At 35.0% G+C, this 17,971-nt stretch overlaps 1 protein-coding gene across 3 annotated transcripts; it reads right to left on the bottom strand.

Annotated features, from left to right (window-relative positions):
* Nucleotides 1–10,184: 10,184 nt before the first annotated feature.
* LOC127813656 (uncharacterized) lies at nt 10,185–14,199 on the bottom strand. 3 transcript variants are annotated; one of them, XM_052354744.1, is made up of 4 exons: nt 13,923–14,199; nt 11,585–12,761; nt 10,649–10,723; nt 10,185–10,564 (listed from the first exon to the last, which is right to left on the bottom strand). In XM_052354744.1, the coding sequence occupies exons 2-3, from the start codon at nt 12,439–12,441 to the stop codon at nt 10,687–10,689; spliced, it is 894 nt and encodes a 297-aa protein (XP_052210704.1). In that variant the 5' UTR covers nt 12,442–12,761; nt 13,923–14,199; the 3' UTR covers nt 10,185–10,564; nt 10,649–10,686. The 3 variants fall into 3 exon arrangements, with proteins under 3 accessions (XP_052210704.1, XP_052210705.1, XP_052210706.1); XM_052354745.1 differs by having other exon boundaries at nt 10,687–10,723; XM_052354746.1 differs by having other exon boundaries at nt 14,012–14,199.
* Between the last annotated feature and the right edge of the window lie 3,772 nt (nt 14,200–17,971).

Here is a 17,971-nt window from a genome sequence, read left to right as displayed (position 1 = left end):
ACTTTGATTCGATTTTTTTATAAAACGGTTCGGTTCAGTTTACAATATTTTAAATTTTCGGTCAGTTCGGTGACCGAACTAATCGTGTGTTGACCCCCCCCCCCTCCCTAACCGTGAATCGTGAGTTGCCCCCCTTCCCCAAACACGGAACCCACATGGGCCACACCTAACCCGACTGACACTCGTACTCTTCCCCCTTCTCTCTCTCTTTCTCCCCCCCTCCCCCCACCCTCGCCTGCGAGCAGCGAGTTCATGTGTTGTTGAAGGCATAACCGCACCCCTCTTTTCTCTCTCTCTCTCCCTCCCCCCCCCCCCCCCCCCCACCCTCCCACTTGTAGGCGAGACTACGAGATTGATTCCGGTGGCCTCAAAACACGAAACCCACACCCGATCGAATCGAACCCTAACCCTCACCGCACCATCCCTCGCCTTCGTTTCTTCTTTTTCTTGTGCTTGGACAATCGACGAGGGCTATTCCAAGATCTAGGCCATGGCGACGATGCTAGCAATGGCGACTGTCGAAGTGGCAGAGGGGCAATCGGCGACGTGTGCTTCGAAACTCGTCAACTCTTGCGTCAAAGACTCAAAGGTATGCGTATATCTTCTGATTCAGTGATTTTTGTTCACTTGTTCTAGAAAATTCTGATTGGGAAACTCTCTGGCTATTTTTTATTCTTGTTCATTTGTTTTGGAAATTTTGACTGGGGACTTGGAAAATCGTTTTGGTTTTATGTTCGGCTATTATCAATTCGGTTCGGTTATTGCATTTTATTCTTTAGTTATTTCGATCTCGCTTAGTTCGGTTATACTAGGATTATCGGTCGGTTCAGTTTGGTTATTAGAGACAATTCGGTTCGGTTAAAAATTTTTGAACGGTTCGGTTAAGTTATAACCGATTGCACACCCCTATTTGAGAGTAAGAATTTGGCATCGAGATGAGATCAACAAGGAGTTGACTTACAAGGTCACTCTCTTTACCCATTTGGGTCATTTTTAAGATAAAATTATGCAGCAGTGTTTTGTGTGCCTCTAAATCAAAATCAATGGAGATAATATTTCATGCGAAATGTAACAGATCACATTACACATGATTTAAAATCCTTTTGGGAGAGCAATGTGATGGAAACATATTGAAGAAATTTTATGTTCTGGATAGGTTTTCCGTTAAGGAACGGAAAACAAGGCTGTCGTCTAAAATTTCTTTTTATAGAAAATAGGAAATTGAAAAGTTCTCACATAAAAAATGTTCAGATAAAAGTAGAAAATTCAAAATGGATAAAATTTATACTAAACTTTTAAGAAATTTTTTTACTGTTTTCTTCAACTGAAACATGGGGGTGTTCCTCCTATTTTCCAGTAGAAAAGAAAATATCAAACATATTCTATTTAAATTAAAATTATCTTTACATTAATATCAATATAAATAATAAAATATGAATCCTAAATTTATTGATAATAAACAGACAATTTCATTAATAAGCAATAATTTGTTGCATTGTAATGTTATAATTATAATTTTAAAATTGATTTATACTTAATAATATCAAACCATTGACAATGTTGTAAAAACTAAAAACTGATCGGTCAAACCAAGAAAGTTAATAATTAGTTCTTAAAATAATCTGATCAAATAGAAAAATTGATGAACAAAAAATTAACCAATATTTTATTAAATTAGATAATCAAAGCAATAACTTGAAGGACATCTCCCCGTTCAATCACTGTCTCCCCCAATCCCCACCACCCCCCTTCCCCTACGATTCCAAATTCCAATCCCCCTCAACCAATCAAACGCAAAAGAACTCTCATTAGACACCCCCCTCCCCCCCCCCCCTTCCACCTTCAGTGATGAAAAAATTGGCTAGGAGGCTCTTGCTTGTCTGTTCAACAGATTACTTGCAATGGCTACTTGCCAATCAAATGTTTGGCCAACAGTTTTTAGGTGACTTTTGTCCAACCATTCAACCTTTAATTCTCTTCTCTTTTTATTTTGATGTCTCAGTTATTCTTTTATTATGTCGTGAATGGTATAATTTTATTTATTAAAAAAATAAAAAAAATTACTAATTAATAGTCCAAAATATATAACTATGGTATTGTGTGACAAATTTTCGTTTATTTTTTATTTCTATATCTGGGTCCTAATTATTATGCATTTATTTAATACAAACAAAATTCCTGTTAAACTCATATTCAACCCTGCTTCAACTTTTAAAAGGCTAAATAATATAAATATTAATAAATATTAAAGTTGACTGATAATAGTTAATACTCAAAATATTAATAACAATAAAATCAACATTATAAAATTTTTAAAATTTTAAGAAAGAATGAAAATTATAAATAATCTCATTAATTAATACTTATCGTTAATATTGAAATATTAATAATATTATGAGTTAATATATAGGTGATATTAACTTTATAATATATTATCAATATAACTTTTCTTTGATATTAATTTTTTCCTTTTAGCTGAATACCTATCTTTGTTATTAAAACTATTTTGTTGTTGTACATAGAGAGTATATATCTAACCATATGTGATGAAGCTCAAGATTTCACCAAAACATTTGTAGGTATAATCTGATGAATGAAATTTCGCCACATATTTAATCTCTATTTTCGTCAAGATAAAGTTGCATGAAACTACAAGCGTAATGAGGATTTTATTGGGACTCTTTGAAGGAATGCCCACCGATGCTCAAATCAAATGCATGTAGTAGGTGAAGTGTGGAAGAAAGATAAGAGAGATGGGAGAACTGGTAATAAAATTGGAGGGAGAGGGGGAGAGAGACCTGAAAGGCTCACATCCTAGTGCATTTATGGGAAAACCCTAATTCTATAAGAGCCCTTCAGCTTGCATGCTACGTGTTGGCGCCACTTAGTCAAGCAGGTTGTAGTTGTAGGTTAGAAGGTTAGCTTGTTAGGCATGACACGAGTGGTTATGGACAGTTATGAAGTGGATGGCATGCCCAGCATGCTTGGCCTTGCATTGTTAGTGTGGGGAGTATGAGGCGGCATTCAACCAGATTAATAGATTTTCTATTTTTGTTTGGTAATTAAAACTCGTACAAATCAAATATGCTCATAAAATTAAATAATGTCAATTACGAAAGCATCAATGAACATCACAACAATATAAACAGTTAGATTTTACATGTGATGCAAGAAAAAGGAATCCATCTTGCCCTTCCTTGAATGGAGACTTTAGGTTTTAGGATTGATTATGATGTCTAGTGATTGCTTGAATGGTCATCTATCATATGGTTTATGGGTTTAAAGGTGGGACAGTCTTCTTAAATGGTCTATATGTTGACTCCTTCATATTAAAAATCATTGCACATTGTTTTGATCGGTCATGTTTACCCTTTTGTTTAGCAAAAGGATGTTGGGTCGACTTGAATGGCAAAGTCTTGGAGGATTATAAATATAGTATTCGGAGGTTCTCAAAGTGTGAGGAAAAAAATTTAAGTGTTGGATAAAGGTTTTGAAATACATCTTATAGATTTCTAGTATTTCTTTTTCTCAAGGGATTTCAAATAAATGGGTTATTCCAATTTATGTGGAGGTGAAGGGTATTGGTATTGTAAGGATCAAGTGTTTAATGTAGTGAGAACTTTAGAATTTTATTCCAATTTATGTGGAGGTGTGGAGGTGAAGGGTATTGGTATCGTAAGGATCAAAATGTTTAATGTAGTGAGAACTTTAGAGGGTATAGTTTGCATTCCAAAAGTGTTCAAGAATTTAATTTCTTTGAGTTTGTTAGATTCTTAAGATTTCATTTATAAAGCTAAAGGTGGAGTTATAAGGGTTATTCAAGATTGCATGCCCTTAATAAAAGGAATTAACCTCTAAAATGAAATACAATGAATGAAACATCTTTCTCTTTAAGGTATGTGTTGTGCCATAGAAATTGGGTGGAAAAAATCGAAATATTATTTTAATTAATTAACGACAGTGCGTCGAAAGATCGTGGCACAAAGCCGCGAGCTAGTGGGCAGGCCTTGCCGCAAGATCGTGGCAAAGGCTTGCTCGCGGCAATGCTGCACATCACGGACAAGCCTTGCCGCAAGCTCGCGGCAAGGCCTGCTCCGGGAAGGCCTTGCCGCGAGCTCGCGACCTGCCACACGCTCACGGCAGTGCCGCAAGTTCACGACCGTTAGTCATGCAACGCCTACCGGCCTTCTCAGCAGGTGCGGCGGTGTACGCCTTTCGGAAAAACCAAGAGCTCCATCCAGGAGAAGACACGTGTCACCACCAGGTACCCTTGAAAATCGCGCCCTATAAATACCCAACTAGAAGACAATAAACAGGACTTCCGATTCTAGTAAAAATTTACACTTTGATTGCACACTTATTGCTTCTGGTGAATAGTCATTGGCATTGGGGACTGACTTTGGCATCAGAGGGTCTTCACAGGGAAGATTCCCGCGAGCCTTCTAACCTATTCTCTCAGTGCTAACAGGGCCAAAAGCTAGCGGCAAGGGCTTGTGGCAAAGGCTAGTGGCAAGAGCTTGTGGCAAGAGCTTGTGGCAAAAGCTTGTGGCAAGGGCTTGTGGCAAAGGCTTGTGGCAAGGGCTTGTGGCAAAGGCTAGTGGCAAGGGCTTGTGGCAAAGGCTAGTGGCAAAGGCTTGCAGCAAAGGCTTGTGGCAAAGGCTAGTGGCAAGAGCTTGTGGCAAAGGCTTGCGGCAAAGCCTAGTGGCAAGAGCTTGTGGCAAAGGCTTGTGGTAAGGGCTTGTGGCAAAGGCTTGCGGCAAAAGCTTGTGGCAAAGGCTAGTGGCAAGAGCTTGTGGCAAAGGCTTGCGGCAAGGGCTTGTGGCAAGGGCTAGTGGTAAAGGCTTGCGGCAAAGGCTTGTGGCAAAGGCTAGTGGCAAGAACTTGTGGCAAAGGCTTGCGGCAAAGGCTTGTGATAAAGGCTAGTGGCAAGAGCTTGCGGCAAAGGCTTGTGGCAAAGGTTAGTGGCAAGAGCTTGTGGCAAAGGCTAGTGGCAAAGGCTAGTGGCAAAAGCTAGCGGCGAAGACTTGAGACGAATCCTTGTGGCAAGCATCCTGACAGCAAACTCCCTCGTGACAGCATCTCTAACGGCAACCTAACTTCACCCGACATCAAGCTCGAGTGGACCCCACACATCACAAATTTTAATTATTGTATTTTGGCAACAACAGTATGTTTTCACATCATAATTTAAAAAAAAAAATAAGACATTTTCTATAAAAAAAAACCCTTATTGACCCTTATGATTTACATTTTACTTTTAAAAACTCTTAATTAGTTGATGTTCCATTTTTATTTATTATTATCCAAAGTGATGCTTAAAAAGGTTTACCTCTAGTGTTCCTATCTTCCTATTCCATTTAAACTCTTGTGTTTGATTTAGTTTACGGGATTTTTGTGTGTGCCTATTTTTATGGATCGAATATAATTTAACTCATAACTCGTCTTAAAGAGACTAAATTTTCAATTCATTCTAAAATACCCAATTTAAAAGAAAAAAAAATGACTTTTAGGGCATTCCAATTAAAAATCTTTAGAAACCCTATGAAGAAATTTCAAAATTACTGTTAAACTCAATGGTAAGTAAATATGATTTTGATGATAACAAAAAGAGGGAGATTGTTAAGCTCAAGGGTAAGTAAATATAATTTTGATGATAACAAAAATATTTTTATAATATAAATGTATTTTTTATTCGTGCAAAATGTAAATTTATTTTGAATTAAAAGTCTGTACGAAGAATAATTTTTTTTTTAAAATTAAAGGAGAATTGTTTTTAAACATGTTTCCTTATTTTAATCATTTATATCTCAAAAGTTTATGTTTAAATCTTCATATCTTGATAAATGCATTTCTTACTCATGCATAAAATAAATTTATTTTGAATTAAAGGAGAATTATTTTCAGATATATTTTTTCTTACTCATGCAAAAAGTAAATTTATTTTGAATTAAAGGAGAATTATTTTTAGACATGTTTTCTCTTACTCATGTAAAAAGTAAATTTATTTTGAATTAAAAGAGATTGCTTTTAGACATATTTTCTTGTTTTAATTTTTTATGTCTCAAAATCTTATATTTGAATTTTTAAATCTTGATTTTTCATGCAAAAAGTAAATTTATTTTAAATTAAAGGTGAGACATATTTTCTTATTGTTTGAGAAAGTCTAAACATTTTTTGAATTTTAAATTTCATATTAATTATTTATTTAATGGCTAATGTGTTTGGAAGATGTATATATATAAGATAAGTATGGAGGCTCAAAGTAGTACAAACTTGATAGAGCATTCAAACAAGAGTGAGAAGGTTCGAAGTGCTGGAAGTGTGTTGACTAGTAGAATTCTCAACCATTAGTGACTTGTTTGTAATTACTTCTGATTGTAAATTTGTTATTTTTACTCACTTGTTGTGTGAGGAAATTATTTTACTCACTTGTTGTATGAGGGGATTATACTTGCTAGTAGTATGCCAATAGTTCTTGCTTAGACAATAAATTGTATGTTGGTTCTAACTCCAATTAAAAGTTAGTGTTGATTCTCTCTAGTGGAACCTCAAGTTAAGTCTTGAGAGAGAGGATTAAGCTCTTTAGAGCCGAATCTCTATAAATTTCTCTTGTTCTGTGGTTGTGTAATTTCATTATTATTAATCTTATTGCAACCATCACATATTAAGATCACAAATTTAAAAGTTTTCAAAATAATTAAAATTATTAATTTTTCTTTAAAAACCTAATTTACCTCACTTTTAGATATTTTTTTGGGCAACACTTACTACAACTTAATATATGAACATAAAAGTCATCCGTCTCCATTAGAATAAAATGGCATGCCTTAAATATAAATTTGTCATGTTTGATACACATGATATCATCAAAATAAAATTTATGCATACTTCTAATGTCACATAAAAACACATATAACGTGTATAAAACATGACATACCTAAAAAGTAATGAAGCTTTCAAAACCTATACTTCAAGGACTTTTTTTCCTCTTTAAATCGCTTGTCTCACCTAAAATATTTGAATATTCCAAGGGGTTTCAACTTTGCAATGCCACTTGCGATCGTATCAGTATCATTCCAAGAGCTTTCTTAACCGATGCCCTCAACACCTCCTGGAAAGTTTCTGACCAAGCCATCTCAGACCTAAGCAATGTAGAGCAAAATAACATCACCATACATAATCATAGATGCAAATGAAATGGCAAACAAAGTATATTTCTAAACTCAATTTCTCATAGAACACAAAAAAATCACGAAATAAAAGTTTGCGGATGGGGGAAACTTACCGTGAGATCTCTTTGGAGAAGATCTTGCTCACTATTTCTAGCTTCCCAACCTCTTTTTGGTCATCTTGATGATAAGTTTTTTCTTCCTTTCACTAGTTTTCTCTTTTCTTTCTTTATTTTTTCCTATTTTTTTTTATCTCTTACACTTGCTTCAACTCCCTTGAGTGGGAGACCATCTTCCAATATATAAGATTCCTAATTTTTTTTTCAAAAAGAATCTAATTAATATGAGAGATTTGTGTTTTATTTTTATTTTTAAAACCTTCCTTTTTTATATGAAATGTATCTATATCTAAATGATAGAAGAGTGAGACCATAAACCCATTAAGTGTGTGTATCTGGAGAAGTAAGATCATCACTGGGTTATTTTAGTATTTTTGACAATTCAAATCAATGTAGAGATTAACTGGTGCCAAGCCATTTAAGTGATAGCAAAGTCTTAGAGGAGTATAAATATAAGGCCAATGGGTTAAACTGAGTGGTGGCCAATTCAATTGGAGTAACAACGAAATCTTGGATAACTATAAATATAGTTTTTGGAGGCTCTCGAGTGTGATGAAAAAGATTTGAGAGCTGGATATTTAGGGTATGTAAGTAAACCTTCAAGGGCTTTAAAGATATCTTCTTGTATTTAGACTTTTAGTATTTCTTACCCTTTAGAGATTTCAGATAGTTGAGAGAATATTCTTTTAGAACATGTGAAAAGGTATATTTCTACAAAATTGTGGGATTGAATTCATCTGTTGGGCAACTTGATTGATAAAAGTTGCAACAACCCTATGAGGCAATAGATGTTTTTAAGTTCCATTCATTGAGAAATCTATGGGGTGTAGTTTTGGGAGATTGTGAGAGAGAATATTTATTGAGAGAATAGTCCTTTTATATGAGTTTTATTGAGAACTTTTTTATGTGATGAAGATAACATGTTGACATCATGGATATTATTATTTCAGGTATTTGATAATTATAAAAACATCTCAAAGCAAGAGAGGATCAATACCAGCCGACTTAAAGAAGAAATTGCGGATTTTGTCATATATAATTTTCAATTTTAATAAGGGTTCTCTAGCATCTATAAAATTTTCAAGTGGGTAGTCAATATGTATATATATATATATATATATAAACACACACATAATCATTTGACAAAATATACAATGTTTTTATTGAAAATTATTTTTAGTTTTTATTTCCAACACTTTAGAAAAACAACATTAGGTAATGCTTACAAAATAAAAATGAACAATTCAAACACATAATAACTTATTACAAAATCAATTAAGGGTTATTCTCTTCATGTTTTAGTTTTAAGTCTTAAATTCAATTTTAATTGTGTCTTGAGTAACTATTTTGAAATTTCTAAAAATACGTTTTTTTTTTTTTTTACATTTTTTGCTTTTAAATTTTTTTTATTATTTTAAGTTATCTTTACAAAAAAAATTTCTTATTTTCAAAAATACATTTTTAAAAATATAAAAATAAACATATTTTCACTTATTTAAAAAATTAAAAAATAGCCTAAAAACAACAATGAGAACAAGATCTTAGATTTTAAATGATTGTTTTATTTTTCCATGATAGTTTCATTTTTTAATAAATAACTAATTGAGATTTTGTTTTTAAAAATAATATTATTTTTAAAAAAATTCTCAAAATGTTACTAATCCAAACTATTTTTTAAAATCTTACAGAATCTTCTACATAACACAAACTAGCTAGTGAAACCAATTAGGAGTGAGCAACATTTCGGTTAAACCGAAATAACCAAATGAATCACCCGAACTTGGTAGTTCAATTCGATTTAATTTGTATTTCATTTCAATTCAATACGATTTTCAAATTTGAGTGTTTTGGTTATTTTGGTTCAGTCTTTAAATTGAAAAAAAAAATCGAAATAACCAAACAGATTGAAATATCAAATTTGATGTCATTTTTAACCAAATTAAGAATTAGATTTAGAGAATGACAAATTTGACATAACGGAAGAAGAAGTTGTTCAACAGTTCCAACCCTTCCTCTTCAACCCTTCCTTTTTACTCCGACCAACCCCAACTCTTCTCCTTTCTCTTTGTTCCGACTAGCTATTGACCTCGACCTTTCTCTTCCTCTTTGCTTCAACCAACAATCGACCCCAACCTTTCCCTTTCCTTTTTGCTTCCATCAACCCTAACCATTCCCCTTTCTCTTTGCTCCAATTGACGCCAACCCTTCTCTTCCCTCTTTACCTCAAGCTCTAGCTCTTTAACTTCCAATTCCATTTCGCCTCGACTCACTGTCGACATCCCACACCCCTCACGACACCAATCGTCGTCTGCAATGCCCATCGCCATCGTCAACCGTCATCTTCTTCCATTTTTCATCCTTTTCTTCTATAACAGGCAACAACCAATCAGCTCAACCCACACCTCTTCAATTCTATACCGACGAACTCTCATCGACAACTCACATCTTCGTCCCATCATCTTCTTTCAATTTTTTTGATCACTTTAATTTTTTTATTTTTCAATTTGTTTGATTTGAACATCTATTCGATTGGTTTGGTTCAATTTCTTAAAAAAGTTCAATTTATTCAATTTGAATAATTATTGAACCAATTGAATGCTCACCCCTAAAACCAACCATCTTTCAAGGAACCACTGGCTGAACTAAACTAACTGCACTTTTAAATAAAAATAAAAATAATAATAAACACACAAGTTCAACCAACAATTCTAGCCTAGCCTAGGCCAAATCTAATCTAACTTAAAATACATTTTAGGGGAAAAAAAAGTTTTATCCCAGAAAATAATTTGGTATCATTAATATTTTGAAATTTTTTAAATAAATGGTAGTGTTTAAAAAACAAATAAAGGTATCTTTTCGCCAATCAGATAGAACTTCCTGTATAGAAAGGGCAGACTTAATTGACTCTTCCAGGAACTGCCATTCCCACAGGTGTAAAATGTCCAAAATGGTGGTTTATACAGTTTGTCAACAAACATGCCACCAAATTCTGCAGGAATATATCATTGTCCCTCCAAAAATATAAATTCCAACCCAATTGAATTCTACATCATAAGTCAATAAGCAGCCAACTTGACAGGTTATATCCAAGTAAGGAAAGCAGTCACAACATGGTGACAGAATTCTCAAATTCAACTTGAAAAGCATGTCTTAACAGCATCACGTTGATCTACTTTTCAACTTTCCAGTGGACATTGCATCTAGACCATTTTTGTTCTTTTCTATTTTTCTTCCTTCCATTCCTTAGTTTCCCTTCCACTTGTACTCAAAGTATAACTAGAAAATTAGAAAAGAAAAAAGTTAAAAATTAATTCCATGTATATCACTAAAAAGCTGATGGTACAGAAAGTGAAAGCTTACAGAAAAAGATAATGCTGGGATCTAGAGACCAAGACTACCTAAATGTCATAGAAGCGAGAACGCCGTCTTCGAGAACTGCAAAATACAATACAGCGCAAAATTACTATGTCTAGATGACAAGGTAATAGATACAACATTTGATTGGAAAATATAGAAGCCAACTATACAAATCTTGACATGCATGCACACATGTATCTGCATATTGATATCTGAACTGAAACATTCCAAGGTCTCAGCAGTGCACAGTGCGCATTAACAGATGTAACCAGAAACTAAGACCCCATAATCATTAAAAGCTTTCAAGAAGATAAAAAAGAAATCTAACGTCTTGCTGTCTCTTTACAGATGAAACTAAAGTACTTACTAAGGAAAAAAAAGAGAAGGTCCTGCCCTGCAAAATCTAACTTCTTGCTGGCTCTATACAAATGAAACTAAAGTAGTTACTGAGGAAGAAAAAAGAGAAGGTCCTGTCCTGCTTTGATCCAATACTCAATTATAGAATTGAACCAACTTACTTGAATCCATATGTGCACAGGAACAGTTTGCGTTAAAACATTTCCATTTAATTTATAACAATTCCTGGCAAAGTCAATTAGTCAGGCCTTTCACTACAGGAAGCTCTATCTGAATAGCTAAACCAATGCTCTAGTAAGTTGGCTTCTTTCATTATAGGTTGTAATTGCCATGTTGCCTAATTCTACCAACCTAAGATTTACAGTAATTAAAAAAAATAAGAATAACTATAACTTCCCAAATCATAATTCTGTGCCCAAAAGCAGATAAAAAACTGTTTTAAGATACGATAAATAGCATTGAAAAACAAAACAACCAAACATGTAAAGAAAAAATCAGCAACCATATCTAATCAAATGATTTCACCCTACAACCTGAGTTCTATACAATAAAAAGAAGAAAACATAAAAATCTCCTACTGACCTTCGATGATCAGCCCTATGCCTTGGGTGGTGACTCGCACTCATAAACTCATCATCAGTCTCATCAACTCTGTACTCTGGAAATTCTACAGATATGACAGAACCCTCATCAGAAGTGGAAGTTCTATGACTCAAATTGCGACTTCCTCTTCTTGAATCCGTGGTTCTTGACCTTCTTCGGTTTCTAGATGTTCTCAAGTTATCAAATACCTGATATAAGATACATGAAGTCCACCAGTTGCCTTCATCGCCAGGGAAGTCCTCAAACTCATCTGCAGAGCCATTTTCCCCATATTCAATCACATAATCTCCCAAAACCACACCATGTGGGGTTTCTGCATGAATGGTGCTTAAAACATCTACTATTTCAGAAGATTGCTGGAAGTTCTCCCAATCAAGCTGCCGTGCAGGATCAATTTTTGAAGGGCGTGCGTGGGGGTGTTGTAGTTGAGCATGTTCTTGAAGTTCCAAGTAGGTGCCAGTAAATGCACAATGATTCTCCTCACAACAACGTTTCTTCTCATTCAAATGTGCACGGGCAATATCAATGATGGCCCATCCAGTAACTTCTCCTCTGCATAAAGGGCAAGATGGCTTGTTGGATTCTAACAATATTCGGCGCATATTTTGTGGGGAAGTTGCATCCAACGTTGAAGGTGAGTCTGAGTCAGATGGCATCCCATGTGCAGTTTTGAACCGATCTAGACAATTTGAATGCAAGTGATCTGTGTCGCACACAAAAGGCCGACATCCTTTCTCATAAGATGAGCATTGGAGGAGAACACTATTGTGAGGGAAATCCAAGCATATGGGGCAAATTACATCTTCCCAGTTGATATTAAGTTGAACCTCCTCCATAGGCAATTGACAACCCTTTCTCCCTCCCCTCTCTTTCCTTCCTTACCTCCCTCCCTCTCCCCCTTTCCGTTTCTTCCTCTGATATGTAGACTTTTCTCTTTCTTATAAGCCCTATAAAGTCTCAATGGCCATGACAAAATTTTTACATGAAACACCCTACAAGCATGAAATGCAGGCCTTCCTCTTCTTGGATCATAGCCAACACAAAATTGTTCATAACCTGACAAGAGGATGAATGGAGTCTTTTGCCACGCAGATCAATCAAAAGATTCAGAATCTAACAGAAGTGTTCAAATTTTCCTAACAAACTGGCAGAAAAGCTGCACATGATAAAGGAGAAACATCAACATGAGTCAAGGGGAGCACAAAGAAGACTGCATGGCTCAAGAATCAAATGCACTTGAACTTCAATTTGTTCCAAGATCAAATCATGGAGAAGTAAACAAGATAAATAAGATTTGTAGTAGCTTGCAAACTAGTTTATTTCTTCTATGTATTGATGGCAATGAGTCATAATATGCTCTTCTAAAATAATTTACGATATCTCTGAATTGCATGCTGTCATTGATGCTATCATAATTGATATAATTTTATGAGATGATTTCATTCTGTGATGCAAACTTAAATAAGCTTCTAATTAGTAATTATCAAACAAATATACAGAAGAAGCTATCACTGGCCAATGACAAGTTACAACTCTCTACCCAGAACTAAACTAACAAAACAATTGCCTACGGCCTGAACTTGCTGAGTATTCCCCGTCCACAAAAACGAACTTAAACAAACAGGTGCATTCTTGTAAAAAGTTCCTTCCTGAAATACTTGATTTAAGGCTATATATATGTAACAAAAGGAAACAAATAGGCATGGTAAATTGGTAACCATTAAAATAAATATTATTACCAGTACAGTTTCCCTCCCCTTAGTTTCTTGAGGTCAAACTTATCTATATCCATTACTTTTTACCTCCTTGTTATTTCATAAAAGAAGATCACAAAAGAAACAAGGAATCTATTAAAGCTTTGAGTAACAACCACAAGAAATAAGAAGATCACAAAAGAAACAAGGCAATCTATTAAAGCTTTGAGTAACAACCACAAGAAAGCTACAACCCCTCTCAGTTCAAATCCAGATAAAATTCATTCAATTTCTTGGTTTTCATGCCAGAAAACTCAGTGGTAAAATAGTTTCCTGGTCGAATAAGTTTTACCCCCTTCTCTTTTATTTTCGTTTTTTATTTTGTTTACGTATTCGTATTGGACCTGTGCTAGATGCATAACAAAGGATTGTTCGATCTCTTTATAATATGAATATATAAATTCCAAAAAGTTCCCTTGGCGGAACACGAATAATCTTTTATCTTGAATGATTCAAAAAGCAAATAAATAAGAATCAATCGGACTACAAGCAAGCATCAGAACTGCAACCAACGCAAAATTCAATAATCTATGCGAACAAAGAAAGCTCAATAAGAAATTTACCAATCCAGCATGCCCTAACAGTAAAAAGTCAACCAAGAAATCCAGAAGCAACTTCGAAAAACGACGCGATCCGAGAGAGAAGGGAAGACCTCGCGACTGAAAGTTCAACACGAGGCCAGCGGCGGGAACTGGCAGGATGCACGTGCTGTATATAGAGCGTCGGTGGCGGCTACATAGATGGACCTCTGGTCTGGAAGTCGATTGAATGGGGGGCGATTTGGGGAGGTCACAGCGAGTTGGTGAAACCAAACGGCGAAGTCGTCGTTTACTCGTTTTCCCGTTCCTCTGCCCTATATACTTTTCCATATATTGCTAGCACCCCCTAATATTTCTTATTATTTTACCAACTCCTCGCGTTTGTTATATGAGTCGTTTTACAAGACCTGATGAGTCTACCGAGTAACTCATAAAAAGTGGTAAAAAGATGATTTTGCCCCTGTCCACTTTACAAATTTGTAAAGTAGGCCACTACCCCCTGTTCTACGCGTCTCCCCTACCATGGTCGTCGCCTCGTTTCTTCGCCACGTCTCATTGCCATCGCTTCTGTCGTCTTTTTGCCATCGCCGTCTCGCCTCATCGACAATCGACTCAACAACTGTCAGCGAGGCGAGGCGGCGATGGCAGAGAGGCGACTGCAGCGAGACGGCAGTCATGACAGGAGAGACGTACAGAGTATGGAGGAATCCATGGAATGAAAAGAAAGAGAACAGAGCATGGGGGCAAAATAGTCTTTTTGCCCCCTTTCGGTAAACCCGTCGGGCTTTCTAGCATTTTCCTTGTTATATACAAAACCAACTAAACACAATTAGCAGAAGTCAACGTTATGTAATTATTTACTTGTTACCAAGTAAGTTGACTTCTAGACTAAAAAAATTGAATTAATGGAATTCACTAAAACTAATTAAAGTAGCTGAATTTTATTCAAAATAGCTTTAAAAGTTTTATAGGAATTTAAGATATTTTACCAAATAAAATTATTGTGATATATATGTGATAAAAGGAGTTTTTTTAATAAAATTGAATCTAATTGTAAATTAAAAATAAAGATTAATATAATTCACGGTAGATTTGCTCCTCCCGTTCTTCAACCTTACAAGGAATGTCCCCTAACCCCTAATTTTTTTAGAATTACATAAATTGACACAAATTTTAAAAATCTAACTCTTTTTTTTTTTTTCCATTTTTTGGAATCAATGTTGATAAATCACAAATCAAGTCCATTAAAAACAAAGTTCAAGTCTAAGAAGAGGAAAATATATATACTTCAAAACTTAAGAAACTGTTCAGTCTCCGAGAGACTGTCGATAGTTTTGAAAAACTATCAATAGTTCATTCTTCTAGATATTGTCAACAATTTCGACAAATTAAAAAATTGTTGACAATCTCAAGAAAAAAGCCAAACGAAAAGGTTTCGAGATACTAAAAAGTCTCTTGAAGACCTCATTTTAGTGAGCAAAACCAGAACATGATAATCTCTTATATTAAAAAATTCCTTTAAGAATTCCATAAAAAATAAGTATTATCCATAAAAGTCCTAATTCTGGTTAATTTCGAAATATCAAGAATACTAATCACAAATTCTCACACTCCTCTATAAATAAGTGAGAGCTCATTCTAAAAGAGGTACATCTCTAATACCGATTTCAATAATACTTAAAAGTTTTCTGCAAATTTGAGTGTCTGACTTAAATATCTAAGTTGTTCATACAAAAATTGTCATATGTCCTATAATTATGTTATCTCTTGTAGAATTTGAAACATAAAGTATCCTTAATTAAAAATCTATCGTTGTATCACAATGACAATAAATGTAAAAGGAGAAAAATAAAGTTCCAAAGGTTTATGCCCATTTTGAAACCAAAGATTTATATTATCCCTTTCAACAATTTTCAAAACACTCATAAGTTAAATGATAAAATAAGAGAAAGAATAATTTAATGTATAAAATATCTTTTTACCCATCAACCACATCTCAACTCTTTTTCTCTCTTTTTTATATTTTTTTTTTGTTTATAAAAGAAAAAAATAAATTAAGTCTTCGATATATGACTTCTATTCTCTTTTCTATAATCAAGCATAACTATCAAATCCAAATGTCACTTATCCTAACTATTACCCAAAATAAATGGATACAATCGTTTTTAATTCTTTTCCTAAAGAAAAACGTTTTCAGCTACTTAAACAAACTAATTACATTCTATAGTCACTCAAACAAATTAATTATATTCTATAGCCATTTTTTTTTCAAGAAATGTACCTAAATTGGAAATGTGATTGGATAAAAACTTAAATAAAATGGCAAATTTGTAAAATTAGTTTGTCGGGTCAAAACTGGTAAAGTGACCATAGAGTGCAACTAATTTATTTAAGTGGCTGAAAATATATATATTTTTTTCAAAAAAATGGTTAAAAATGAATTTTTTGTTTGAGACATGGTTAATTTTTGTAATTTTCACATATTAAATTCAATAATTGTTATGAGTATTTTCCGCACTACTTCTTATGAGCTGGGCTTGACCCAACAGGCCAGCCCAATCACCTGAATTCCAATAGGCCCGAGCTCATCAAAACAAGGTCACACGTTGCTGAAACCCCGAGCTCAGATTACGGAACCAAGCGAGCTCCCAGCAAGGCTTTCAGAGAGTTCTCAGCGATATACCCAACGAACTCCCAGCAAGACTTCTAGCTCACTGGCCAAACCATTCAAACTCGTCGATCAAACTATTCAGCTCACATAACAACATTGCTGCTAAATAACCGGAGGCAGGGACCCACCTACTTTATCTGATGCAAATTGAATTCCTGATAATACGGAGCCCCATTCCCGATTTTATGGGATTGATAAAGACATCTTGTCTCCATAATGTCATTATTCCACTTTTGTACTATTCCATGCAATTGTAAACACCCCTCACTATAAATAGGGGTCAAAAACACCATTATAAAAAAAGAATAATAATAATATACTATTACTCTGCCGAAATGCCCAGAGAGCAGTTGTGGAGTAGGCATCATTTTGGTTGAACCACGTAAAAACCTCCCGCGTACATTCTATTTCATTCCTCCTTATTGCATTTGGGCTAATTTCCTTATTGTGGACCTAAGAATCATGGTGAACTAATTCTGAACGTCGACAATAATATTTATACACAAACACCAAATTTGGTGTAAAGTTTGTAAAAATTTATTTTATTCTTAAAAACTTTTTAATATTATTGGTGTCGACGTTTGATTTCGGCCGACCGTGATTCGTTTTGGGCCGCGGTGAGTCAATCCAAAAATACCGAGAAGGAAGGAAGAAAACCCCTCCCCCCGACGTTCCAAGTGTGTACACCAGAATCTTTTACGTGGTTCGGCCAGAACGATGCCTAGTCCACGGCCGCCATCTGATCATTCTCCCAGAGTGGCGGTATCTGATTATATTTTTCTTGTTCTCCTTTCCTTGCCCCTCATGGTCTCTTTTATTTCCATTTTTCTTGAGGGGCTTTTACAATCTAGATAATATATAAAAATACAGTGTTTGTATAATGGGGGACAAATAGTTCTTACCGCCTTCGCAAGACCGGGAGTGGGATCCTCATTACGAGGGGCATGGGCTGTTACAGATAAAGTGATCGGACCCTACCTCTGACTTCTCAGCAGCTTTGCCGCTCATGCGAGCTGGAGGTTTTAGGCGAGCGACCTGGATGGTCCAGCGATCTGGAGGATATTTCAGGAGCTCGTTAGTCGATTGCTCCGAGCTCGTTGGGGGATTACCGGGAGCTCGCCATATGCTCGCTTTACGAGTTCCGGATCTTTGGTGGAGGCTGGACCTTCCTTGACGAGGTCATCCGGGCCTTCTAGGCCTCGGGTGATTGGGCCGGTCTATCGGACCGAGTCTGGCTCATGCGGGGTGATGCGGGAAATACATATAACAATTGGTTTTAAAAAACAAAAATTAACTCTATAACAACATTTAAAATCCCAATTCTAACTTAAAATAAACTTATTTTACCCGTTACATTATATCTTATCTTTATCTAAATTTTGTCTAAAAATTTAAAACTAAA

Source organism: Diospyros lotus, chromosome 11 (assembly GCF_014633365.1).
Source record: "Diospyros lotus cultivar Yz01 chromosome 11, ASM1463336v1, whole genome shotgun sequence".
NCBI lineage: Eukaryota > Viridiplantae > Streptophyta > Magnoliopsida > Ericales > Ebenaceae > Diospyros > Diospyros lotus.
This window is presented reverse-complemented; position numbering and strand designations above follow the sequence as displayed.